Here is a 27,954-nt window from a genome sequence, read left to right as displayed (position 1 = left end):
CAGAATCAGTAAGCGAGTTTGCAGTTACCTTCATTGGTGCTTTTATTGAAGGTCTGCATTTAAGGGAAATATTAAACATTATTGAAGAAAGAGAATAGATTTGGTTGATTGCGAGCTGATGTCAGTATTCTGGTTGGCAAGGGAGTTGGAGGTGATGAATGAATGGACTTTGTGTATCAATATTATGATCAGAAAGGTGGCACTATTGAATGTTTTAATTTTATCAGTGTATTCTAGTGTCCTGGCTACTTTCTATTGTTTCACGTGTTCAGTTGCCACTCAACTCTTTGCAATATCTGCTTTGAAAGAGGTGCCATCTATCAAGATGTGAAATTTTCCAAGATCTGCTGACAGATGCTCCACTGACATGCATTACACTCATTCTCCCCAATTGTAGCTCTATTCTAAAACACCAACGACCCTCCTTCCTCAGAAGCCTAAGGAAAATCGGCTCGTCCCCAAGGCCCTCTATGGATACAACGCAGCTTGGGATGGGAACTTCTGTTCCCAAGAATGCAGCAAACTGTGGAGAGTTGTGAATGATTCAGGCTGTCACACACCTCTGAACATACCTCGCAATGTCACAGGAAAGCCATCAACATTCTTAAAGGACCCATCTAACCCTGTTCACACTTCCCTCCTTTTTTTTGGGGGGGGGGGCAGTAGATACACAAGATCTCTGGATTAAAGGGCATTTTTTTTCCTGCAGTTATCAGACACTTAAATGGATCCCTCATTGGTAAAAGGCATCCTTTCCCTGTTTAACGGTACTTTATATGTGACAATTTGGCTTTGTGATGCAATATCCTGCACTCATTAACTTATTGTGAAACTATACCCTTCACTTTTGTTTTATTATTCCTCTACCTGCTGTACTGTCGGACTCTGGCTTTACCTTACTCTTAAATTAGTCTATGTGTAGTCTGAGTCCAGCGTGTTCTTTGAATGAAGTGATAGGAGAAGGTATTCGGTTCAACAGTCAATTTATTACACAGCACAAGAATAAAACTTAACAGAGCTCTGGGTCAATCATTAGTTCATAGGTCACCTGCACAGTGAGCTACTCCCCAAGACTGACCCCTATTGTCCAGTTGGCTCAGTTTATATAGATCAACCTTATCATACAGAACAAAAGTTGGCTTCCTTTGCTAGATTTCATAATCATACAGAACAAAAGTTGTCTTCCTTTGCTAGATCTTTTTGCATAAGGGTTATCACAAGTCATCTCCTGTTTTGCAGATATCTGGGGTGTAGCACTCCCATCTTAATCCTCCAGGCCAGACTATCCTGTTGTGTTGATCAGAAATTAATTCATCCTCAGATATTTCTAATCACCATTCTGTTCTTGTCTGGCCAATTTCTGCTGTTCTCTTTAACACCTCCTCCTGCCTTAATCTTCCTCCTAGACTGGTTTTCCATTCCCTTTGTTTCTTGCAGGCCATTCTTTGTTCTGGTCTGGCCTGTGTCTCCTGTGCTACTCACCACCTCCTTTAGTTTGAGCATTCCTCCTAAATCGTTTTATGCATTTCCTCTCCCTGTATTTTGGAGCAGACAATTTTGCTCAGCCAACTTTGCTCCATGCTGTGATTGCCACTTAATCACATTCCTCTTTTCCCCTGAACCATGCAGTAAATATACACTTATTAATTAATCATTTATTTCATAATGTTTTAACCCCTAGATTCCAACTGATGGGAGTCGTTCTGTGGTAACAGCACAAATTGTGGTTGAATGATACCTATACAGCACGTTCCCCTCCAGTCTGGCTCCAAAAAAGTGTAAGCCGTATTCCCACAAATCCAATATAAACCCTCTGGGGCAAATCCGTGTGGATAGGGATGAGCCCAAAATTGTCTGAGTGAGGGAACCCCTTCATATGGATTAACGCCCGTGCAATTCCATACCCCTTTCCCACGGGAGTTATCTGTTATAGGTCTGCAATGTGTTACCTTCTGTGGGGACAGGAACCACCGGGATCGCTGAGGATGCCATCGAGGGAACTTCCCCAAGATTTTAACCCTTGTGCACCTCGAATCTCCTTTATAATGCTTGCCTTGCTCCTTCCAGATACATTCCTCTCCTAATGGGTGATTAGCTAGATGCCATGTCTGGCGGGGGCGCGTCTCATCTGCCGATCCGTGAAAACTCATCAACTCCCACACTTCCAGGGGCTCCCCGCTCCATGGCCATGATCCATCTCTTGTGGGTCCCCCACATACCCAACAGTTTTTAACCCCCAAGAGTTCTGCCGTAGTTTGGCAAAGGTCTACCCATCTATTGTCACCTACTCTGTGAGTGGCAGCCTGGCGTTTAGCGTTGGCATAGATATCCCCCTTATCTCTGTCCCATACGTATGGTTGTTTTCCTTTTTGCCACATGGGGTCCCACTGTATCCTCTGAATGGGAATTGAGCCCCCTTTCTCCTTATCTTGGTCTCCCTCCGGGGCACAAAACCATGTTACTCCTTGGGGACAGCGGTCTCGATTTGGCGTGAACTGTAAAGAGCCCTTATTGAATTTAACATCATACACTTGTCCATTATGCACACACTTGCGTCCCGTGTGAGACCCCACACAGTGTTCAGGAAAGTTAGTCCAATTAGCAAAGTACTGTTCTTTTTCGTTGTGTGACCCCCCAGGCCGAGTGCACACACTTTGTTCAGTGGTTTTCTACTCCAGCCCCTTCAAGGGCTCGGAATACCAATACCCATAGTCCCCACATGGTATTCCTCCCAGCTCCTTCCATTGTTTTGATGCCAATAAATTGATTATGCCGTCAACCACTGATACACAGTCACCGTAGTCCAATAGTCTCTTTAAAAAGGGACGTTAAGTGTTCTTAGTCCATGGTTGCTTCACAGGTTCTCAGTCACCTCCGATCGAATCTGTTCCAATGTCCGTGTCGGTGGGTCCGTTGCTGCACACTGACTCCAATGATACCACGTCTCGCCTTTTCCTTGTAGTCGAACCGCGTGGGACGTCCTCTCCACCACTCTGTAGGGTCCTGTCCACCTGGGCTCCGACCACTTTCTTTTGATGACCTTTAGCAGAACCCACTCCGCGACTGAAGGTATCGGTGTTTCCCCTTCTCTGTTGGGACTTGTGACCTGTTGTGAAAAATCTGACACCAGAGCCGTTAGTTTATCATAATAAAGCTTGCATCCCATTGAACTTACCTCATTCTTCGTATTCTGAATTCCGGCTCCCGGTCCTGGAAACTGGTGCCCTGTTTGTAGTTCATATGGAGTGAATCCTGTCACAGAACTTACCGAACTCCTTATTGACATTAATGCCAGGGGCAACGCATCCACCTAATTTAGTTTGGTCCGTGCCTGTACTTTCCCGATCTTACCTTTTATTGTTTGGTTCATCCTCTCCACTTTCCCTTGGGATTGCGGATGGTACACCGTTCCAAATGACTTCCATTATCGGACCTAATTTTTCTGGGAAATCCGTGTCTCGGAATATACTGGTTGATCAGGAATTTACATACCGTCCTTGCATCTTCTCTTTTGGCAGGGATTGCCTCCGGCCACCCTGTGAACACATCTACTGCTACTAAGAGGTATCGATAGCCACTTACCCTCTCAATCATGTCCGTATAATCAAGTACGATTTCCTGCCCTGGTAACTTAGGTAGTGGGAACTGACCTTCATGTGGCTTTACAGTCGCCTTTACATTGAAAGTTATACATACCTCACACTCTCTAATATGGTTCTCCACCATCGCCGGCAGGAAGGGGTGCCACCAATGTATCAAGTACCTTATCATCTGCTTCTTTCCACAGTGTGTTAGCCCATGCGCCTCCTCGAGGAGGGGTTTCATGAGTCCAGATGGTAAGACTGGCCTCCCGTCTATCGATCTCCATAATCCTTGATCCTTGGTTGCCCCCCTTTCCTCCCATACCATCCTTTCCTGAGGTGATGCCTTTGCTTGTTCCTGTACTATTACTTCTACCCTACACGGTGGTAATAAGTCATGTGCTGTTCTGTCTGCCTGTATCATAATAAACTGAGGGCCGTATCCTGCTGCCCTTTTAGCGGCCATGTCCACTTCCTGATTTCCCCGAGCCACCATCGTATCTGTTCTATCATGTCCTTTACATTTAAGAACTGCTAATGCCCTTGGTTTTAGGAGAGCCTCAGCCAGTTTTCTAACGTCCTTCTCGTGTTTAATTGGGGTCATTGCTGCTGTTAAAAACCCACTTCTAATCCATTGACTAAGTTCAACCTGTATTGTCCCTACCACATGTGCCGAGTCTGTATATATATTGACCTCCTTCCCTTCTGCCCATTCTAATGCTGCTATCATTCCCTGTAGTTCTGCGAGTTGTGCTGACTCCTTTCCTCTCACTGTCCCTGTAATGATTTCTTCAAATCCTCCTGTAGTTTTTCGTACCACCGCATAGGCAGCTTTCAATCCATTTGTGGGGTGTCTGTAACAACACCCATCTGTAAACAAGGTTTCATCTGGTTCTCTTAAGGGTGTAGCCTGTAAGTCAGGTCTTATTTTAATATGCTTCACTACCCTCTTCTCACAACAGTGTGGTTCTCCCTCTCCCATATTGTCTGCCATGTTAATGCCTTCATGGGTAAATGTAACATTTGGAGCATTCAGGATCTTTTCTAGTCTCGTCTGCCTTAGCGAAGTCATTGTAAATGCTGTCGAGCTCACAAATGCTACAATGCTATGTGTTGTTAATACCGTCAGGCCATGTCCCATTACTATGTGTGCCACCTTTTGTAAAATCTTTGCTACTCCCGCTGCATGTCTCGTACATGGTGGGTGTCTGTCTTCCGTCGGGTCTAGTGTGATACTCACATACATGAGCACACATCTTCCACCCCCTTTTTTCTGAAAAAGAACACCATCAATTGTGTGTGCTTTTTCAGAAACATCCAAAAAGAAAGGTAGTTTATAATTTGGAATCGCCAAATCTATAGCTGTTGTAAGAGCTTGCTTCAATAGAATAAAACTCATCTCAGCCTGTGCAGTCCAATCAAGTGTAGCTCCCAGATTCCTCATCCCCTGCTCATCCACCAAAGTTCACAGTGGATGTGTCAACTCACCATACGATGGGATAAACTGCCTACTATAACCTGACAAACCCAAAAACGAAAGCATCTCTTTTACTGTCTTTGGTTTTGGATGATGTAGTATCGCTGTTCGATGTGCAGGGGAAATCCCTGTGCCTTTCGCTGAGACCATTCTCCCTAAAAAGGTGACCACCTGCCTGCAGCATTGCAGCTTTGAGCGAGAGACTTTAAAGCCTGCCTTGAACAGCTGCACTAGCAGGAGACAGGTGGCCTCCAAACAGGAAGTATGATCAGGTGCTGCTAATAGGATGTCATCTACATACTGGATCAGAACTACCCCACCTGGCAGTGCTAGCCCCCCCAGCTGTTCTTTCAACACCTGATTGAAAATCCCTGGAGATAAGATAAAGCCCTGCGGAAGCCTAGTATACCGCAACTTTCTACCTCTATACGTGAACGAAAACACATCTCTTAATGGTTCTGCCAGCGGCAAGCAAAAGAAAGCATTCGCTAAATCTATGCAAGAGAACCACTTGTGGTTGGGGGTTAAAGCAGTCATGGCAGTATATGGGTTTGGTACTGGAACTCTGGGTGTTCTTACAATACCATTGATGCGCCTTAAGTCATGGCCATCCGATATTTGCCCGTGTCTTGATAAGGAACAGGTAAGATGGGTGTATTCCAACTAGAACGTGAATGTTCCAACACCCCTGAATACATAAGGCCATCAATGGTCTCTGCCAAACCTTCCTCAGCTTCAGGTTTGTGGGGATACTGCATCTGCCAAATAGGGGTGTAATCTGACAGTTCGAAGGTTATGGGATCAACCTGCTGACAAAAACCCACATCTGCTGATCCCACTGACCACAGGTTCTCAGGGAGAGAATCTAGCATAGGGGCCGAGTCGGGGTGATCCATCTTCTCTCTACCATGAAAGCGTTCAATCTGTCTATGCTCAAGGAGGACTTGATCATATGTCGGACACAAAATTCTGTTTCCCTGACCTGATGAGGAGAACTGCACTGTCGGTATTTGGGTGTCAGACCAGTCACTAAGGGACCTCAAGTTCTGACACATCGGCCCCAAATCTTTTGCCTGGTGAGTAGTGCCAATTGCAAGGGTGACATGAGGAATGGCCTCACCTGCCATCTCATACCATTCCAGCTGTTCAGATGTCAGTGCCACCGTAGCGGCCACTCCCTCCTTTCCTACCACTATGTAGTCCGAATTAATTTCCCATAGCATGCCCTCTACTTCTTCATAAAAGGCATGCTGATACATTTCATCCCCATCCCTATCATAACAGAGGGTCATATGGGGGGGGTCCGAGGGAGGGGTATACGGGTGTAATGTCTGGATCCACGGCTTCCATTGATTATAAAGCTTTAGCAGCCCTCCCTTCTGTGGGTCCTCTGGTTGCAACAGCCCCCAGTAAATGTCAGCCCATTGTCCCTCAGATGCGGAACCTCCAGCTGCCGCCAACAACATCTGAGAACTGGAATGCAGTGTAGTTACTGAACAGTTCATAGAATATCCATTTGGAAAGGTGACCTCTATTCCGCTGGGTCCACAAAGGATCGATGCTCCGCACTTGACCAACAGGTCTCTGCCCAAGAGATTGGTAGGGCACCTGGCTGACAAAATGTATTGATGTGTAAAAGTCTGCCCCGCCACAGAAGTGACTAGTGGTGTAGAAAACGGCAGATTTTCTGGTGTACCCGAGAACCCTATCAGCTGGACGCTAGAGGATGATGTTTTATCTTGAAACTCAGCGCCAGTGAGTGTTGAAAATCTGGCTCCCGTATCCACTAAAAAGGATACTTCCATGTCCATTACTTTAATCTGCAGGAAAGGGTCTGCCAACCTAGCCTGCTCGTGGGTGCTCGGGCTCCGTCACTGTGGGCAATATTGCTCCTCCTCTGTCAGCAAAGGGAATTGTCTCTTCGGAGCTAGAGCCGCATAGGGTGCCTGATGTACCGGGGGTGGCACAGACGATCTCTGGGGCTGGACCCAATGCTCATTTTGTGGTGGTCCATATCCCCTTCCCCCAGTGTCCCGAGGATCCCAAGCCAGGGGGCAGTCTCTCTTCCAGTGTCCTGGCTGACCGCATACAAAACATACGGCTGGTTGCATTCGTGGAGCACCCCGACCTCTCCCTCTTACTCGGAATCCCCCCATTGGACCTCCCATTCTGGCCACATAGGTGGGACCCGGAGCCCAATATGGGGCCGGGTGCCAACTCATATTATTCCCTTGTGGTGGCTGCGTTGGCTGCTGAATCATCTGGTTCGCGCCCTTTGAGGAAATCTTTTTTGCCTCGTTTGCCTTTTTCCTAGCCTCTTCCAATTGAAGCTTAAGGAGTTGCACTTGTGCCGACTCCATAGTTTGTTTGTCCTCCTTTTGCTTAGCCCTGTAACGTTTCATGTGATGGGTCAAATGTTTTTCCCATTGCTCACTCGAGCAGCCAGGAATATTCTCTAATGCCTCCCTAACTACAGCTGGCAGTCCGCTCATTACTGCAGCCCTAAAGAGTGTAGTCTGCAAGGGATCTGTGGCTGGGTGTATTCCTGCTTTATCTGTCCAACTCTCCTTACACTGACTCAAAAAGGTCAAGATCTCCACATCCTCCTTTATGGAAAAGGTCAGGGACTGTATGACACCGGGGGGAACGGGAAACTTATCTCGCATTGCCCCTCCTACTGCCGTAGCATGGTTGGCAAATGGCTCGGCATCGAGGCACCTAGTGATTCCTGCGATCATTTCTACCTGCTGTATTTCCCACAGCCCAAGCTGTTTACCCAATAATGCTCTCCAATCCCCTATGGCTATCTTATGTCCCATCGTATATTGGCAGAACTTTCCCATCCACGCTCCACCTCCCTCAGTCGGAGGTGGCATTTTGTCCAAAATACAATTCATGTCGGTGAATGAGAAGGGTTGATACTTTTCCCCAATTTGCGGACCCTCATAAATTAGCGGCATCTGTCTATACCTTTCTGGAAGCCGTACTTCCTCCCTGTCCAGCAACGCATATCCCGAAGGGGAGCGAGGGTTATCCTGACTCTGTCTTCTGTGTGTGATCATGCTTCCCCTGATTGTGACTGGCTGTTCCTCCTCTTCATTCTCAACACTCACACTAGCTAGATCAGTATCCTCGTTCTGCTCTCTCTCCCGCTCCCATCTGACACTCGCTGGGTCATATCCCTTCTTATTCTCCTCTTGTCCCAGCTCTCTCTCATCTGTATTTCCCAAGCCCCTACTATTTTTCCTTACTGCACATCTATCGTTCTGTACTTCGTGCACCCACTCTTTTGTTTCCTCCACTCTCTCCTGCGTAACTCTCTTCGGTCTCTCCTTCGCCTCATGTAGTTCTGGACCTGTTAACTCAGTGACATTCACTATTCCCTCACTTATCTGCATCGCTGGGATTTGGGGAATAGGATAAGGTGGTGGCAATGTCTCCGGTAACTCTGGATATAACGGGGCTAACGGCTTCACCTCCCCCGTATTCTCCTTAGTGGTATGGGATCCCTTTTTAATATCATGTTGAAGGTTCGCTTCCACAGCCATGCAAGCCAATGTCATAATGTGTAAATCTGCCCTTCTCTGTTCCTTCACTTCTCTCTGTTGTTTAAACCTTCTTCTATTCCATATAGATCCTTGTCCTTTTGCCTCATGTTCCTGTACCTCCTTGGCTGCTTCCCTCTCTGCTTCTCCTAAGTACAGTACCAGCCGGATTTTTTCAAAACCTCGTGGTACCTTCCCCTGACTCTGCAGCTCTCTCCATATCTGTTCGTACCGTGCCATAGCCTGTACCTCCTCTCCCTTCGGTAATCCTCCCAGTAATTGATTCCTTGTTTTTTCCCACTGTCGGTTTACAGATGGGGGAACCCCTCTGTCGCCCCCAAGCTCTTGCCCTACATCCCTATTTACTCCTTCCATCTCAGTTTCGATCTTTAACCCTTTAAACTTCGTACTTCACTGGTAGGATTTTGACACCCTGCAATCTACTTCGTCCCTTCCCACGTTATTATGAACACCAGCGGCACACTACACACGATCCTTAAACAAATACTTATTATAAACTATTATGATACACTAGACGATTCCTAAACAGATACTTATCCACTATAGAAGCAAATAACTATAAAACAATACACCTTATACAGATACTGATTATACACTACTATGGTATACGATCCTTAATCAAATACTTATTACACACTATAGAAACAAATAACTATCACAATGCACCTTATACAGATACTTATACACTACTATGGTACACGATCCTTAATCAAATTCTTATTACACACTATAGAAGCAAATATTCATCACCATACACCTTATTCTAATTGGCCAAGTGTCTAAACCTATCTCTCGAGATCGCTACGAGGGGACTCCAACCCCGTTCTACTAGGAGGACTCCAACCCCCTTTCTACTAGGAGGACTCCAACCCCCTTTCTACTAGGAGGACTCCAACCCCCTTTTTACTACAGGGGACTCCAACCCCGTTCTACTAGGAGGACTCCAACCCCGTTCTACTAGGGGGACTCCAACCCCCTTTTGTTTTATTCTTTGGCTTTAACGAGGGCTTTTGCAGAGTAGTGACAACACACAATTTATCTTTGCCAATAGCAGAACTTCGTTAAAACAGGCGTCTGCTTACCTCCCTTTGTAGAATGGTCACTTGTTGTTATCACCACACCACAATCGACCGGTGTTTCGTATCTTTTTCTTCTGTCACTTCTCCATCTTCATCACGTCGGGGTCACCAAATTGTCGGACTCTGGCTTTAACTTACTCTTAATTTAGTCTATGTGTAGTCTGAGTCCAGCGTGTTCTTTGAATGAAGTGATAGGAGAAGGTATTCGGTTCAACAGTCAATTTATTACACAGCACAAGAATAAAACTTAACAGAGCTCTGGGTCAATCATTAGTTCATAGGTCACCTGCACAGTGAGCTACTCCCCAAGACTGACCCCTATTGTCCAGTTGGCTCAGTTTATATAGATCAACCTTATCATACAGAACAAAAGTTGGCTTCCTTTGCTAGATTTCATTATCATACAGAACAAAAGTTGTCTTCCTTTGCTAGATCTTTTTGCATAAGGGTTATCACAAGTCATCTCCTGTTTTGCAGATATCTGGGGTGTAGCACTCCCATCTTAATCCTCCAGGCCAGACTATCCTGTTGTGTTGATCAGAAATTAATTCATCCTCAGATATTTCTAATCACCATTCTGTTCTTGTCTGGCCAATTTCTGCTGTTCTCTTTAACACCTCCTCCTGCCTTAATCTTCCTCCTAGACTGGTTTTCCATTCCCTTTGTTTCTTGCAGGCCATTCTTTGTTCTGGTCTGGCCTGTGTCTCCTGTGCTACTCACCACCTCCTTTAGTTTGAGCATTCCTCTTAAATCGTTTTATGTATTTTGGAGCAGACAATTTTGCTCAGCCAACTTTGCTCCATGCTGTGATTGCCACTTAATCACATTCCTCTTTTCCCCTGAACCATGCAGTAAATATACACTTATTAATTAATCATTTATTTCATAATGTTTTAACCCCTAGATTCCAACAGTACTTAAATATGTGTTGACTTGCCTGAGTAGCACACAGAACAAAACTTATCACTGTATTTTAGTACAATTTCATTCTACTCCTGAGTCCATTTCTGAAGAATCAGAATCACTTGTGAAAATTTGAGACTGGACTGGAAGAGAATTAGAAAATATTACTAGCTGTTTTGTATATAGTCTGACTAAATCAAAGTTGAAAGAAATGTTTGCATAGGAGAGAAATCCCTTGTTTTTACTATTTATTGACAACAATATCATCCATTGAGTTAGAGGTGTGCCATGTGACTCACATTAAACAGTTTATTGTGCAGACCACAGTGTCTGAACAGCAGAGGAGATGGAAGTAATAGCAATTTTTCCCAATTAAAAACACAGCCAATTTTTCCAGTAAAATGCAGCGAGTAGAGAATTGCTAAATACAAGTTATGTCTGTAAGAATAATCAATTGGCAACAACATTTTGATTGCAAAGCTTGACGAGCACAGGCTTATCAGACCAATTCCATTCTGTCAGGTCTAGCAGTGACCCCATTAAAGCTGTGACAATCTGTACCAAAAGATTTTCCTAGAAAATAAACGATTCAAGCAGTCTAATAAAAAGCTCCATGTGTTCGGCACCCCATATGGTGCTGCTAACCATTTGAACATTGAGAATGACTCGCTGCAAGCTGAATCCAATTAAACAGAGCTGTGTTCCCCCAGATGATGTAATCTGGAATGACGTACAGTAAAAAATAGACTTGTTTATCTGACATGTTTTATCAAAGCAGCATGACTCATAGGCATCAGAAACAATTTCAAAGTCACTCTACTGAAAACAGATGTTAGTGTGAAGCTAAACAAGAAATCTGCAGATGCTGGACTTTCACTATTACTGTAAAACTGTCTGAAGCTTCATCACAAGTGAGAAATGCATTTGTTGTTTTTTTTAAACTGTCATGAGAATGCAAGTTCCCCATTGAGATAAACATTTATTATGCAGAGATAATTGAAATGAGTTGTGGCCACTGTCTCCAGCTCCAACAATTCTTTTGCACAAATAGAAAGCCTTAAACCCAAAAGCATGAGCATCGATTTTTGGGTAACTAGGTTAATTTAGGTGTAATTGGGTGGCACCAGTGACGTAGCTGGGGGGGGGAACCCACCCCCCAGACCGATACCACTGTGCTCCTGCAATCAACCATACTTTATTGGAACTGCAGCAGTGCTGGAACATCTCTGCAGCATTTACCCCAGTGGGAGGGGTTATCAGTAAAGACATGGGAGATTTGCCTCAGTGCCGCAAGATTTGGATTAGTCACCGTCTAATACGACAGTTCAACAAAGAACTAGGAGGGAAATTCGGCATGTGGTAGCAGAAAATTCCAAACATTGAAAGTGTTCCTTTATTAGAAGGGGATGTGCCAGTCAGGAAGTGTCCTGACCCCTCCTTAGTTTTTGAACCCACTTACTTGTTTATACCCCATTCCTGGTAGTAGACAATGAAAACCCTGCAAGTTTCTCCTCCAGTACCTGCTATAGTTGGCCTGCCCTGGCACCAGTGTGTCATTCAATTTAATCACTAGATCATCATTTTGAACTTTGAGCCAAGTATCGCGGATGGTTGGAGAAGAGCGAGGCTCAGTGCCACTGGCGCTGACAGCCAGCCTGCTGTAAGGTAGGGATGGGGGGATAAAGAGGGGGAACACAGGCTAACAGGTGGACACAGGTGAAAGGGAAAGAGGCTGAGAAGTGATCGGGGAGAGGGCAGCTCTCTGATAGAAGGAGAGCTGCAGAAAGTGTACAGAAGGATAGGGAGAAAGAGAAAGCTGGGCCAGTTTAACCCTTTACTCACAATATTCATGATGAGGCTGGGATCTGAATCTGGACCAATATCCATCTGATGAGTAATCTGAAGTTTAGGTGGATTTGCACCATGCATAAAATGTCCATTGATATTACATGTTCCCAGTGACAACGCAGGCATAGCGTCACCATTAATTGGGAGTGCATGGGGTCACTGACTATAAATAAGGCTGCCATCAGTTTCAAAAGAGATTTGCAGTGTGAGGAGAACAAATGAAAGAATATGTGTATATTATTATGATTAATTATGCCCTGCAATGTGAAAAATATGATGTTCAGTGATTCTGGAATTACCAAGTGTCAATAAAGTATTCGTGCACATTTAAATCAAGTTGAAAAACATTTGCCATGCACTCTGCTGGTTCTCGATCCATTAAACTGAGACAATCAGGCCCTGCGCATCCTGGTAGGAATAGATGTCTCACAATATGAATTAACAACATTTTGTCAGGATTAAGGAAAAAGTTGACACTTTGGAGACTGCAGATGTGGGAATCCGAAGCTAAACACAATCTTCTGGTGGATGGATCAGCATCAGAATGGTTGACCCTCTGAGTTCTTCCAGCAGGTTGTGTTTAGTTGAAGAAGTACATAAAAGTGCTGGACTTTTGTGTATTGCACTCAACCCTGGCATGTGCAGGTTTTCTTGTTTGCCTCCATGTAGCTCAAGTAATCTGATCAGGATTGAAGCAATATACAACGCGTTGGAGCAACCTGGCATGCCATGCAGCATGCATGGGAAGAAATAGGCAGTCGACGTGTCAGGTTGGAGCCCTTCATCAGAAAAAAGAATTGTTGAAATCTGTACAATTGTAATTGCACCACCGCACCCCACCCCCACCCCAAACCCCTGTTTGGGTCTGACGCCACTGAAAAATCAAATGTGGCCTGCTATTCAACCACTGATTCACCATCTGATATGTATTGTGGCACCTTTTTAATGTGCTTGCTATGCCCCTGGGTGGTACGCGTTTAAATGGCCAGAATCTGCTTTTACTGTGCTGTATATAACATTTAATAAATTAAATTTGAAAATGTACTCTCTTACTGTTAAAGTTTATTTAGCATCTGCTTGTTGCAGTACAACCCGACGAAACAGCGTTCTTAGTGTTACAAGATCAAACGAGCAACCACAAAGAAGGCATATCACACAGGGGTAAAGATGAACAATTACTTTATCAACAAAAAATTCGCCTTCAAACTTTAATTCATAATCCCCCCTTTTATAACAATGCCCACTGGTTACTATGCAAATTCCTATAACAGTGTAAAACTAATAAATTCCCCAGCCTAAGTATAACATACGTAATTAAAGTCTGTTATATTTCCAACCAGCCCATAGAAAAACTTAGACACAAAACAAACACACAACACTCACAAAACTTTGATCTTAACCAAAGCAAAGATCATAAACAAAATTCAGTTTGTTTGGTAAACTGAAGCCAAAAGATCGTTGAGAGACAGAGAGACCACAGAATTCGAAGTTGTCTTGTGTTGCTTGCAGAGAGACCAGTGGCTTGGTCCGGATCCTTCTGGCTGCTTTCAGAATGTTCATCCTTTTTGAAATTCCAACATTCTAAACTGTCCTCCAGACCATGACTCATGCTCTGGGCCTTCTTCCACTCCACAGCACCCCCAGTGGTGGTTTATCGTCCAAGTTCAGAATTTTTTAGATCATTTTCTACAGATGGTCTGTCCGTCTCCCACTCTCTCAGTAGTCCACCTTTACCTTGGTTCTCTAAGGCAAACTGTCACTTTTTAACATAAAACCACACAACACATAGGCCAATACACAACACAGAACTCTGTAACATTAGATCCACAGTGCAAGCACACATGCAAACATAGCACACATACAGACATACTGTCAAATATACATATATTTAAAATAAATACTAATAAATAGTAGAGTCTCAGAATTGTTTTAGCATTTCTTCAGTCACTCAGCAGTCTCATTGAACGTGGGAAGAGGCTGTTCCTCAGCCTGGTGGTTCTGGCTCTGATACTCCATCTCTTTTATGACGGGAAGAGGTGGAAATGCTGCAGCAGAGTGGTAAGGGTCCTCACTGATTTAACAAGCTCTTTTTATACAGTGATCCCAGTAAATCACATCAGAGGGAGGAGGGAGATCTCTGATCTTTTCTGCTGCTATTATGGTGCTGTGTATTTTTTAAAAAATATTTTATTTAAGTTTTAACAACCATGATCATATAAAATAATTAGGCAAAATATATTTTCAAACAAACATGGTTAATATAAAAGAAGAGACCAAAAAAAAAACCCTCCCCCTACACCTCCCCAGCCCCTTATACTAACCCCCCTCTCCAACATCCCAACCCTTAACCTCTAAACCTTCTGCCCTTAGGAAAAGAAAAAGAAAGAAGCGAAGAAAAAGGAAGTTGAGGAGAAATAACCAACAATAACACAGTAACTAATCATCGTGTGATGGGGATATCCTGCCACATACAGGTCCAGATCTTTACAATTTTAAATCCAAATAATCCAAATAAGGGATCCAAACCTTCCTTAAAAACAAAATTTTTTATCTCTCAAATTGTTATTTTTCCAAAGGGATACAAGATCTCAATTCTGAATGCCATCTTTGTAAATTAAGTTCTATTTGATCTTTCCATGTAATTGCAATACACTTCCTTGTTGCTGCTAACATTAATCTAAAAAATGCCACTTGAAATTTGTCCAAACCTAATTTCAAACAAACTGTACTTGTATCACTAATTTTAAAAAATGAATGGGTCCAAAGAAAATTAAATTTAAAAAACATTGTAAAAATTCTCTAGTCCTTGACCAAAAAAATTTAACTTTTTCACATATCCATACTGAATGCAAAAAAAGACCCCTTCTCCTTCTGACATCAAAACATAAGTCAGAAGATATCAAATTGTATCTTTTTAATCATTCCAGAGTTGAATATAATTGATGTATAAAATTATAATGAGCATCTTTTTCTAACATTAATAATCTTAGTCACACTATTTTTAAAAATAGTGTTCTATATTAAATTCCACCCCTAAATCCTTTTCCCATTTTAATCTTGACTTGTTTAAATCTACCTGAAACATTTTTTGTTGCAGTAATTTATACATTTCAGATATAAATCCTTTCTTTCCACCTTCCCGAATTAACATTTCTTTGGAATCTCCAAATTTCTCCCATAAAAATTATGCAACAACGATTTGATTTGATAATAACAAAAAAGTATATGATTTAGTATCTCTCTCTCTCTCTCTCTCAAATGAAAGATAATGACTCAATTCATAACAATACCTTTCTGATCCCAAATCTTAACAAGTTGATTATTAATTGTAAAGGGAAAAAGCTGATTCTAATAAAAAAGAGTATATCTTAATATTTTACCTTGAGTACCAATTTCCTTATTCACTTTCTCCCATATTCCTTTCAAATGAGACAATATTGGTGACTTATGCAAATACAACAACTCTTCATTCCATTTTTATACAAATTGATCTCTTCTATTTTCATTAATTCATTTTAAATCTATATCTTCCCAAATTAACCAATTATCAGAATCAAACATTCTATTAATAAATTTTAATTGAGCAACTTTATTATAATTTTGAAAATTTGGGAGTTATAAACATCTTAATTCATATTTCCACAATAATTTCTTACCGTTACCATTTTACCTTTCCATAAAAATGTTCTCACTACTACATCCAAATCTTTAAAAATTTTCACGGAATAAATTGGAAAATATATTGAAGTCTTGGAAATACATTCATTTTAATACAATTCATTCTGCCTATTAAAGTCTTTCTATCTGATTAAGTCATTTTTAATTTTAGAAATAATTTAATGCATATAAATGATTTACAGGTACACGATCCTTTATCCGGACATCTAAAATCTGGAAAGCTCCAAAATCCGGCAAATGGGGAGAGCGATGGCAGCGCGAGTTGGGCGGGCGAGGTGGTGGGGGGGGGGGGGAAAGACAGGCAGCGTGAGTCGGGCGGGTGAGGGGGGGGTAGAGAGACAGGCAGCGCGAGTCGGGCGGATGGGGGGGGGAGACGGCAGCGCGACTGGAAGGCGATGGGTGTGGATAAGGCAGCACAATTCGGGTGGGCTTAAATCTGGCTTTCCGAAATCTGGAACACACTGTCCCCCTAGGGTTCTGGATAAAGGATTGTGTACCTGTACAAGATTGAAACCTGTCTCAATGTGAAGAAAGCACATCAGTGCCTCTACCTTCTCAGGGGTTTGCGTAGGTTTGGTATGTTATTGTAAACCGTGGCAAACTTCTACAGATGTATAGTGGAAAGTGTGCTGGCCAGCTACATCACGGCCTGGTGTGAGGAAACTAATACCTCTGAGTGGAAAGCTCAGCAAATGGTAGTGGATATAGCCTAGAACATCACAGGCAAAACTCTCCCCACCCTCGAGAAAATCTACATGGAACATTGCCGTCGGAGAGCAACAGCAATCATTAAGGATTCACACCACAAGGATATACTCTATTCTTGCTGTTACTATCAGGAAAGAGGTATAGGCGCTCCAGTCATACCACCAAGTTCAGGAACAGTTGCTACCCTTTCAACAACAAACTCAGAAGCTCATTTAAGGACTCTAACTTGGGGCAAATTGCTTATTATTGAATATTTATTTTCTGTATTGCACACAGTTTGCACTTGCTTCTCATTTACATTTCTCTCTTTTGTATACCTATCTTGAGTACAGTTTTTTGTACAACCAATATGTTGAAATTCTGCCTAGCCTGCAGGAAAAATGAATCTGAGTTGTATGTGATGGTGTGTATGCACTCTTACAATAAATTTGATCTTTGAACTTTGTCTCTTTTGCTCCACCCCCATTCGAAGTACCATCGTTTTGTGTTATTGGCTTTGCTGACAATGCCCACATCTTTTGTTGATCCCTGAAAGGATGATGGTGAGCCTGCTGCTGTAGTTCTCATGCATTTTCTCCTTCACTGCTATTGGGGGGAGGGGTTGCAGGATTTAGACCCAGCAATGATGAAAGAATGGTGATATATTTCAAATGATGTGACTTTGAGGGAATCGTGTAGGTGATGGTGTACCTTTGTGCTTGTTACCCTTGGTAATAAATATATAAAACAATAAAAACAAGAGGTTCAGGAAATTTGCGTGTTAAAGTTCATGTATCATCTGTCTGATTATCTGTGTGGTTGAGATAAACCTGAGGAAATCCAGGACCATGAGTGACCACTGATCAAATTCCATTATTCTTTCTCCTTCAGTGAATCATCTTTACATTGGATTTTAGCAAGTCACATTCTTTTTCAATTGAAGCTCAAGTTGCTTTTAACTGATCAATTTGGTTTTTTTTAGAATGTTTTCAAGAGAGCGAACATCTGAAAGAGAGTCTGAAGTGTTGTCTTCTTCATCTATTTGGGGCCATTGTCGCAGGTGGACAGGTGAGAACCGTGCCAACAAGGAATATGCTATTGGACAACACCAACTTAATGAGCAAGGGAGTAATTGCGAAATGCCATGGAGGCTGTAAATATGAACACAGAAATTCTGATGAAACTCAGCAAGTTAGAAAGCAGTCCAGTGACTATTTCAGGCCAGAGATCTTTTATCAAACAAAAATGTGAGAAAGTTGGACCAGAAATATGCCCCAAGCCTACTCCTTTATTCAGTATACTGAACTATGCTCATCTCTTCTGTGGAGTTTCCTATTCTGTGATTTTTCAAATGTCTATATCTCCACCTTAAATATATTTAATTATCTGGTCTTCACCACCCCTGGAGCAAAGAATTCCAGAGATTTATGATCCTCTGAGAGAAATAAATTTCCAGGAGGAGTTTTAAGTGACAGGCCCTTTGTTCATAACTCTTCCACTCACAAAAACATGGCAACATCTTTTCCAGTCTGCCTTGTTTGACAAAAGATTAGATGGAGAGAAACCCCTCATTAAAAGGGCTTTCAAGGGGATTGGCTGGTAAAGATGGAAGAGCAAACCTGGGGTTGCAATAGTGGAATTAGTTGTGTCCAGTGGAAGCATTTCATTGAAGACCATGGCAAATACAGAATGTGTGGAGTGAAAGGTGTGGACAAAGGGAGCCTTGCTCATCTCTGGCTGGGAGGAGAATGGATGACTGCAGAAGAGTACGAAATGGAAGCGGTGCAGTTGAGAACCTTGTTGACTATTGCAGATGGGAGAACATGGTTAAGGAAAAGGAAAGAAATCTCAGAGGCACTTGGGTAAAAACATTGATAGCAGAGCAGAAATGACAGACTGAACTAATGGGAGGGAACTGTCACAGGAGGTGGGGTGAGAAAGTATGTCAACATATTTGTGGGAGTCTGTCATGCTTCTAATGAATGTGGAACTCTTCAGACATGGAGATAAAAGTTTATGACATGGAGAAGTTAGGAAAAAGAGGGAAGAATCAGATTTAGTTCCTGTAGAAGTAAGAATAGGGCGAAAGCTGGCAGCAGAAGCAATGCAGTTTTCCATACAGTCATCAATGTACTGGATAAAGAGGGAGGAGGCCTGAGTCAGTCTGAAACAAGGATTATCCACATATTCCATGAAGTGACTCATACTTTGAGCCAATGTGAGTCCCCAGAGCCACAGCTGTGAGTTGAATTGGAGAAGTTTTTATTCAATGAGTTCACCCAGAGGATTAAGTGTCATGGTGCACGAGGGCTCTCAGATTATCTTGATGTTGGATGGAGGTGTAGAGTGATAGGATCTTCATGCTGAAGATGAACTTTTTGGGACATGGAAACTGTCAAACTGGAGGATGCCAGAGGTGTCATCGATATGAGTGGAATGGAATTGGACAGGGGAGAAAAATTAAAGTCAAGAAATAAACTCTGTGACGAGTAACTTCTCAAAGAATGAGCCTGCCAGCCCAATAGTCCAACTTGTAAATCTTGAGGAGATATAGGAGTGGACGATGTGTGGTTGGGGATCTGAGGCCAGGTGGTGTGAGGGAGAAAATGGCGGCGCTGTTGGAGTTACAAACCCAGGAGCACAGAAACAGCACTCCTTATCAGGGGTGTACCAACTGTTCCTGATGCCAGTGGCTCTGTACAGGCTTTAAACAGCCTGTTAAAGGATCAGATTTTTAAAAAAAATTCTACAACCTCAGAGTACTGTGTCCAAGATGGCGGTGCCTGTGGTGGCCAATGTACTACGAAGGGTTGCAGACTCTGGGGGATCAGTTGGACCAACACGGCACCAGAAACATGGAGACTACTTACCATGGAGAAGCATAGGAGATGACCGTACAGGACAGTGACCATGGCAGTGGACCAGCAAGGGGCTCAGTGACTGAAGTCCCACACAGGGTGCAGAGTATTGGAACAGATTTGAGAGGGTGCTGAGGGCAAGTAGGGCTCCCAAAGGGCCTTGGGTCCTGAAAGCTTCCTGATTGTATCAAAGGTTTAGATCTGCAGCTTGGCCTGCCAATGGTTTGAACAGGAATCTGTGTGGCTGCAGAGGCTGCGGGAGTGCTGGAGGTGAATCCACAGACACTCAATAACTCTGAAGAGACACTGTTGTGCTTCTATTTCTACTATTGTTAGCAATGCCATGCAAAGCTCTTGGTGAATTTTTGTTTGCCTTGTGGCAGACAAAAGTTGAAGTATATCATGTGTATCAAATTTTTAATGTATTATTATGTGACATTTAAGGAACACCTTTGGAAGGATGATTTGGGAAAATAAAATCATTGATGGGCAAGAGACGTTAGCATGATGTTCAACAGTGGGTTTATGAGCCAGAGAGATGCGAGGGGAGGTTGCCTGGAACTAATGTTTGGTTTCTGTGAGGTAGAGGGTAGTTTTCCAATCCACAGCATCACTTCAGGTTCAATGGGAATGTTGGTGAATGTCCTGTGTGTGTAGAGTGCTGTGTGTTCACTGGGGATTTGGTGAAAAAAATTGAGAAATTAATGAAGAGGTATAGAGATGATAAGAGACAAGGCGCTAGGACCATAGATATTACAGCACAGAAACAACCCTATTGGCATATCTAGAACATGCCAAACTCTACTTCACCTTGTTCCATCGTCCTGCACCTGGACCAATGCCTTCCAAACCCTGCCACATCCTTATACCTGTCTAATCTCTTTAATGTTGAAATTGAACTCACTGGCAGCTCATTCCACATTCTCACTACCCTCTGAGTGAAGACACTCCCCTGAATGTTCTTAAACTTTTCATTTTTCAACCTTCACCCCTGTCCTCTAGTTCTTGTCTTACCCAACCTTAGTGGAAAAAGCCTGTTTGCATTTACCCTATTCTATTGCCCCTCATAATTTTATATACCTCTATCAAACCTCTCCTCATTGTCTAACTCAGCTCTTCAAGTCTTTGCATCATCCATGTAAATATTCTCCTTGCTCTTTCAATATTATGGATATGAAGGTAGTTGACCAAAACTACACACAATACTCCAAATTTAGTTCTAACAATGTCTCATACAACTTCAACATAGCATCCCAGCTCCATACTTTGATTAATGAAAATCAATGTACCAAAAGCTCTCTTTATGATCCTATTTTCTTGTTGACACAACTTTCAAGGAATTATGTATTTATATTCCTAGATCCTTTGGTTTTGCTGCACTCTGCAGTGCCTTACCGTGTAAGTCCTACCATGGAACATCCTCCCATAGGCACACCTCACACTTGTCCACGTTAAATTCCATCTGCCATTTTCCAGCTGGTTCAGATCCCGCTGCAAGTTTTGAGTCTTCACTGACCACCAGATCTCTCGTATTAATGTCATCTGCAAATTTACTGATCTAATTTTGCACATTATCATTCAAGAACGTTGATTTAGATGATGAACAACAGTAGAAGCAGCTCCAGTCACTGAGGCACAACACTAGTCACTCTCTGGCTTCTCTCACAAAGACAATGTCCAATCCAATTTACTACCTCATTCTGGATGCCAAGTGACTGAATCTTCTTGGCCAACCTCCCTTATCAAAGCCACTACATGTTGTTGGATCAGGAATTCCAGAGGCCAAAAATGAAGAGATAAGCTTGACAACACATTTTGTTCTAATCACATCTTACCCCTTTCCCTTTGGGCAGAAGATTTGTGAGTTTGAAAGTATTCACCTCCAGATTCAAGGACAGGTTTTTTTTCCTTCTCAGATTCTTGAATGGACCTCCCATTAGCACAAGATGTACTTTTTGTCTTTAACCCTTTATCTTCCACTTTTTTTATCATTCTTTCTAAAATTGCACCACCCGATGTACAATGTAGTGATTGAGTTGCCTCGATAGCACACGAAACAAAGATTTTCATTGTATCATGGTGTATAATATACAATTCAAGTTCCTTGCTAAATTTGGAAAAAAATAGATCCTGTCATTTTTTTTACATCAAGTTGTGTCCCAAGGCTAAACAAGCAGATAAGAGTTGAGCCAAGATGGCAGAAATTATCTACATTGTCTGTAGCTTATTTTGGACATGATGCCACTGTTGAACACCATACTGCTGTCTTATTGGAATTTAGTGGGCTTGTTTTCTCAGGACATCATCCCTTCACAGCCTCCAGCCTCATTATCCCCCAGGCACACATCGGCCACTTCTCCCACCTCCTCAAGATCCACGAGTGGAACTGTCCACAGTAGACCCAATGTTGCCATTTTCTCTTGTCTTACAGAATTTATTTTGGAAGGAATGAATACAATTAAATCAGAAATGTAAAATTCACTGATTTATTTATGAAGAATTGTTACACATTATGATTTCAGCGCAATGCACTCCAGGCAATCTCACCAGCTACGATGGAAGTATTGATGAGGGTGCTGGCAGACTGTGATTTGGTGGATGATAAGGATCCAGAGGATGTAAGCCATAAGTTGGAGCTGACACTGAAGTGTCTGACAGAGGTAGTTCATGTACTGCTTATCAGCAGCTCCGATCATCGGCAGGTGGAGATCAACACAATCCTTGAGAATTACTTCAAACTACTCAACTCTGATCACACTGTATTGCTGGTCAGTCGTAAATCTCGGAATTGGGAGAGCAGCTTCATTGCACTACAGATACAAATGCTGAGTGAGTAAACTCCCTGCTCTGAATGTCTTTCACTTGTTGCACAGGCACCTGCTAAAAATAAAAATTATTGTACACAAATGGAACCATCCTAATTTCTGCGATGACAACACTCCTCTTTATCTAGTGCCTTTAATTTTTAATTTAAATGCACAGCACAATAACAAACCCTTGCGGCCCCCAAGCCCATGCACCCTGAATACACTCATTAACATACAACCCCTGTACGTTTTTGAAGGGTGGGAAGAAACCAGAGCATCCGGGGAGGAAGCACACGGAGAAAGTTCAAACTCCTTACAGTATGTGAATTGGACCTGGGTCTCTGGCACTGCAATAGTGTTGTGCAAACCACTATGCTAACCATGTCACTTTTAACTTAGTAAAACATAGTTAAGTAAATAAGTTTTTAAACATGTCCTGTATAAAAAGACTTGAGTAGTAAGGTTTGGGGAAGGAATTCCAGAGTGCGTGAATTCGGCAATGAAAAATATGGCTGCCAGCAGCAGAGCATTAAAGTTGGACAAATTTTCCAGGAGTTTGGTTGTTCTGTAAAATTGTGCGGTGGAGGAGTCTACAGAAATTGAGAGGATTGGGATGATGAGGGAATTTGAACACAAAAGATGGAAGTTTGAGTATCTTTTCATTTCTGGGCTGGGAGTCAGTTGTCATCACTGAACATGGTGTTGATGGTGATTTGATATACATTTGGATACTGGCAGCAGAAGTGTGGATTATGGAGGGTATAAGATGGAATAATCGGTGGAAAAATATTGTTGGGGATGTCTAAAATTTCAAATGATACTTTCAGAGTTACATAGATCTTGAAGAAAAGGAGAATAAAGTATTTAATCACCTTTTTATTGGATTTCTTAGTTGTAAACTTAAAATGTTGGAATCTTCTCTCTGCAGACACTATTCCAGAGATGTTAAATTGCTCTGACAGACCTGTCCTTCAGGCAATCTTCCTGAACAGTAACTGCTTTGAACATCTCACACGACTGTTACAGAACAGCAAGGTAGAATCCAAGTTGGCATCAGAGTGATTATTGCTTTAATTCAATGAATGCTACGGTTGCCCTTTTCCCTTATTGTGACACGAGTAGAAAACAGAAATGGGAATTTGTCCTCTGGTTGAAATGTTCTGATTACAACTCTGGAGGTCAGAGTTCCACTTTGTATGAAGGATATGACTAGGTTGAATATGGCAAACGCTTTCAAATCATTATTGCCAGTTCTCCCTTACTCCTTTAATAGGTTGCTGAATGGTCCAAGAAAATTTTCTCTCTTCCTATGTGGAGAGGTGTCTGCTCTGCACCAGAGATGTAAATGATGAGATGTTCATTTTTTTAATACAGTAAAACTCCTGGTATATGGCATCTTTTGGGGATGCCAGATAAGTGTGTGTTCCGGTTGCTTGAGACAATGCTTAACTAATACACCTGTCTTAAGAGTAAACAGTTTAAAAGTCAAAACTTCTCCACTATACTCACTCTGAACAAACTCATTTGCATGAATAAAAACCTCACATCATTTTACTTTATTTTCAGTCATTCTTTGAAAATATTTAACCGTCGCACAGAGCTGTCTGAAAGATGAACAATAATGTTGTAGATAATTAACCCCTCCTCCCAAATTTACAGATAATGCCTCTGACCAGGGTGATTCTTATCTCTCAGAGATAAGGAGACACTTTAAGAGAGTTACCCCAATGGCGAGCGGAATCAACCAACTCTTCATCCTGGGCGACACCATTGCTTCTTCACACAACTTTATTCAAACAGATGCTACGAGCAAAGCATAACCAAGGAACTCCATGGTTGAATATTTGTTCCTATCTTCACTAAGGATCACTTCAGAGAATATTTACTTTTAAAATTTTAAACATATTTTTCAAACCTATTTTTTTATCCTTATTTATTTTAATTTTTAAAATTTATTTTCCTCCCTTTTATTTTGCCACTTGCTTGAGGCTGCTGGCTGATTGAATTCTGGATACCAGGGGTTTTACAGTATATGAATGATGTAGCATTAATTTTCACCATGAACTCTGTGGTAACATCTGAGTGGAATGATGTTCATCACTCATTACCATGATGCTTTACGAAAACAAAACTTGTTTAATGTTCAAATTGGAACTGGCTGTACTGCAGCACAGACTGCTAAGAAGATGTTCACTGAAGTAATGACTTGCCTGAAATCAAACAAACATTAAAGATGTAGGTTTGTGACTGAGGCTGAAATGACTTGATTTTCATTCTTGCAATTAACTTTGGATAAAGCTGGCTACATGGACCTTAGAGGGTAACCTTATAAAGCAGTATCATCTTTGTAAAATAACAGTCTGAATGCCAACTGCAAACCTCTTAGTTACTTGTTTATTATTTACAATACATTAGAAACCTGTTCTGGCCATTGAGACCTTATGCTGCCCAATTACATCTAGTTAACTACAACCCTATGGTCTATGGTGGGTGGGAGGAAACTAGAGCATCTGGTAGAAAGCCCCCACAGGAAATGGGGAGAACATATAAGCTCTTTACAGACAGCACTGGATTCGAACTAGGGTCAATGGCAGAGTAATAGTGTCTTGCTAACTGCTACTGCAGCCGTGCGCCCATACTTGACCTCTTCCTAAAAGGCTTGATGGTGTGGTTGCACCTTGTATAGGAGACTATCTGGTCAATAACAGGGATGAAAGTCTATTTTTAAACTGTTAAATAATAGTCTGTTTAGATCTTTGAAGGGGAACATTGTTTTCAGTTGATCTACTAAAGAACAGTCAAAAATTAAAGTCAGGTGCTAGAATTTCAGTTACTTTTCCATGTTGAATTTCTATTCCAGTCTGTGCAAGTGATCAGATCACTTCTTCCCTGAGAGGTACATCAGTAAGATTTTGACATTATATGTGGCCAAATTGGTTAACTGTCTTGTACACCTGTTGTGTGCTATTTAAATTGAACTGATGGGTATTTATCCTGTTGTCTTTGCTTGCCTTGCCAGTGATTTAAACATAGTGAAGAGTGTGCTGAACATGTATATTCTTGCTATAACTACTGGTCATCCATGTCTAGGTCATGTTAATATTAAATCTCTTCACCTAAAAGTTTCAACAAAACAATAAGAGCTTTTGCGTTTATCTTAAAATTGTAAACTAGTGATGCAAAATTAAAATTACCTATTTAATTTTTATAGTATCTCCCTTAGCCTGCACTGGCAGGAGATCTATAGAGGTCATCGCTTGTAATCTTAGCCGCTTAAGTGAAAGAATTTGAGCAGACTTCTTTTTTCCCCTTTTTCCTTCTGATGTTCTCTCATTCTTTCTTTTTGTTTTTCTCTTCTTCACTTCCTATCTTCTCATTCATTGCCCTTTGGCCCCAATGCCCCCCCCCCCCCCCCACCACAACCTTGGACAGCCATCACCTTCCCAACTCTTCTGCAGTCTGAGTTGCCTGTTCTACAGGTTAAAATATGTTCCCCTTCTCTTTCCTTTTCAAGTTCTCTTGTTTTCCTGTCTTCATCCTTTTTAACTTCACCTCTCATCCAACCCTGTCTCAGGAGAATGGAGGGAAATTCCTTAGAGGAAGAGCTTACTGATTTTCCTCTTGATGTGACGCACAGAATTCACAAAAAAATTCATAGTGTCATAGCTAGTTGGATCAGTGGAATAACATGTAGACAATAGTGAGAGTCTTGTGAAACAATGCAATGAATTTCCTGGCGTACATGCACAATAAACCAAATACAGTAATAACTTAAGAAACACAAAAACCTCAGATTCTGGAATCTTGACCAAATAATATGAGGGTCTCGAACCAAAACATTGACTCTTCCCATGGATGCTTCCTGACTTGTTGAGTTCCTTCAGCTTCTCATTAATTGCAAATAATAACCTGCTTCATTAACACGGTGGCATAGATCCTATGCTTTAATCTCCTATGCACAACTTTCAAACCCAAAATAAACATATCAAAACAATCTTGTGGCAGAATTTCAGTTGTGACGAATTGTAGTTCATTTAAGAACGTGGAAGACCGGTAAGTGTCAGAGGTTTGAGGTGCTTTGCCCATCTTTGCACAGCTGCACTTTTTTTGTAACCCTGTGTAACAGGCAAATAATGTGCCCAGCTGCATTTTTTCATGTCTTAAGCACCTAGAGGACATGGACATTAATTCTGTGGTTTTGTGAACATCTCCCTGATTTGGTAGCGAAGAGCGTAGCTCGGTCGGTGTCAGTGAAGAATACCTCAAACTTGTGCTGCCAAGGTTGAGGATGTTTTGCAGAAAATATCGGCTGGATTGCTTCTAACCAATAATTTTAAAACATGAAGGGCATTTACAATTAAGTTGTTCTGGTATTTGCCCAATCATTTTCTTCACAGCATTTGAATTATGAAGGAATTGATAAAAATAGTAGCCATTTTAATAGGAATTTAATGATCCAGTGATTTAAAAAAAAATTTTCATCACATTTTTTGCAGAGGTTTACAAACTTATACAGTAATTTATAGTACCTCAGAGAACTGCTGCAAGATGTCTTACCTTGATCATGTTTGTTCTGATTTGACAGACACCAAGGTTACTCTGACTGTTATGGGGTCAGGGTGGGGAAAGCATGGGTGGGCTACTGAAAACATTGAATCACAAATGAAATTTCATAGGAGACAAATTGTGCAGAAAGGATACATCCACCTTGTACTATTACCGTGTATCCAGGGAGGATGTCCAAATGAGCTAATGGAAGACCTCAGTGTTACCCTCCAGCTGTGTGGGAAATGGCTGGTCTGTACTTGGATGGCAGTGGTCCATATTCTGTATAAATAAATTAGTAAATGCATAGAAATGCTGGAGGAACTCAGCAGGTCATGCAGCGTCCATAGGAGGAAAAGATAAATGTCCAAAGCTTCTGGCTTGAGCCCTTTAAGGTGACTGGTTGAGTTCCTCCAGCATTTTTGTGTTTTTACTACAATCACTGCATCTGAAGACTTTGGTATTACAATCCATATATAGTTATTGTGTCCTGAATGCATTAGTGTAAATTAATGATTGGCATTGTTTATACATGAACTGGGACATGCATAGAAATTTGAATGACTGTTTAGGAAGGGGTGCATTAAGTTGGTACACAAATAATATGCTTCATACTCTTTAGAGGCACCTGGTGCTCCAAGTGCATGCTCCAGTATGTAAATTCATGCATTTAGTTTCTTCAGTGCATGTGGTATGCAAAGCAAGTTTATAGGATAAAAATTCAAGTGGCTATTCAAGCTTTTATTTGACCCTGTATTCTACTCCATCAATATTTAATCACCTCAGATGGTGCCATTTCAATTTTTCAACAAAAATAACATAATAGAAGACAAAAGCACATTTTTATCTATGACACTATACTAAAAATAGCAGGTGAAGCTGATTTCCTGGGAAATAGAACACTTTCCTTGGAGAATGTACCATT

General features: G+C 41.9%; 1 protein-coding gene across 6 annotated transcripts in view; it reads left to right on the top strand.

Moving 5' to 3' along the window:
• nbeal1 (neurobeachin-like 1) overlaps positions 1–27,954 on the top strand; it is a 353,839-nt gene that overhangs the window by 162,688 nt on the left and 163,197 nt on the right. For all 6 annotated transcript variants that reach the window (XR_011356411.1, XR_011356412.1, XM_069934130.1 and 3 more), the window contains exons 7-9: positions 17,802–17,887; positions 22,200–22,506; positions 23,413–23,519. Coding sequence is in view for 4 of the 6 variants with exons in the window: in XM_069934130.1 (XP_069790231.1) it covers positions 17,802–17,887; positions 22,200–22,506; positions 23,413–23,519 (500 nt within the window). In the remaining 2 variants the exon portion in view is untranslated. The remainder of the gene's footprint in view (positions 1–17,801; positions 17,888–22,199; positions 22,507–23,412; positions 23,520–27,954) is intronic.

The sequence above is a fragment of the Narcine bancroftii genome, chromosome 4 (assembly GCF_036971445.1).
Source record: "Narcine bancroftii isolate sNarBan1 chromosome 4, sNarBan1.hap1, whole genome shotgun sequence".
Lineage (NCBI taxonomy): Eukaryota > Metazoa > Chordata > Chondrichthyes > Torpediniformes > Narcinidae > Narcine > Narcine bancroftii.
Note: the sequence above shows the minus strand (reverse complement) of the source record. Positions and strands in the feature narration are given on the sequence as shown.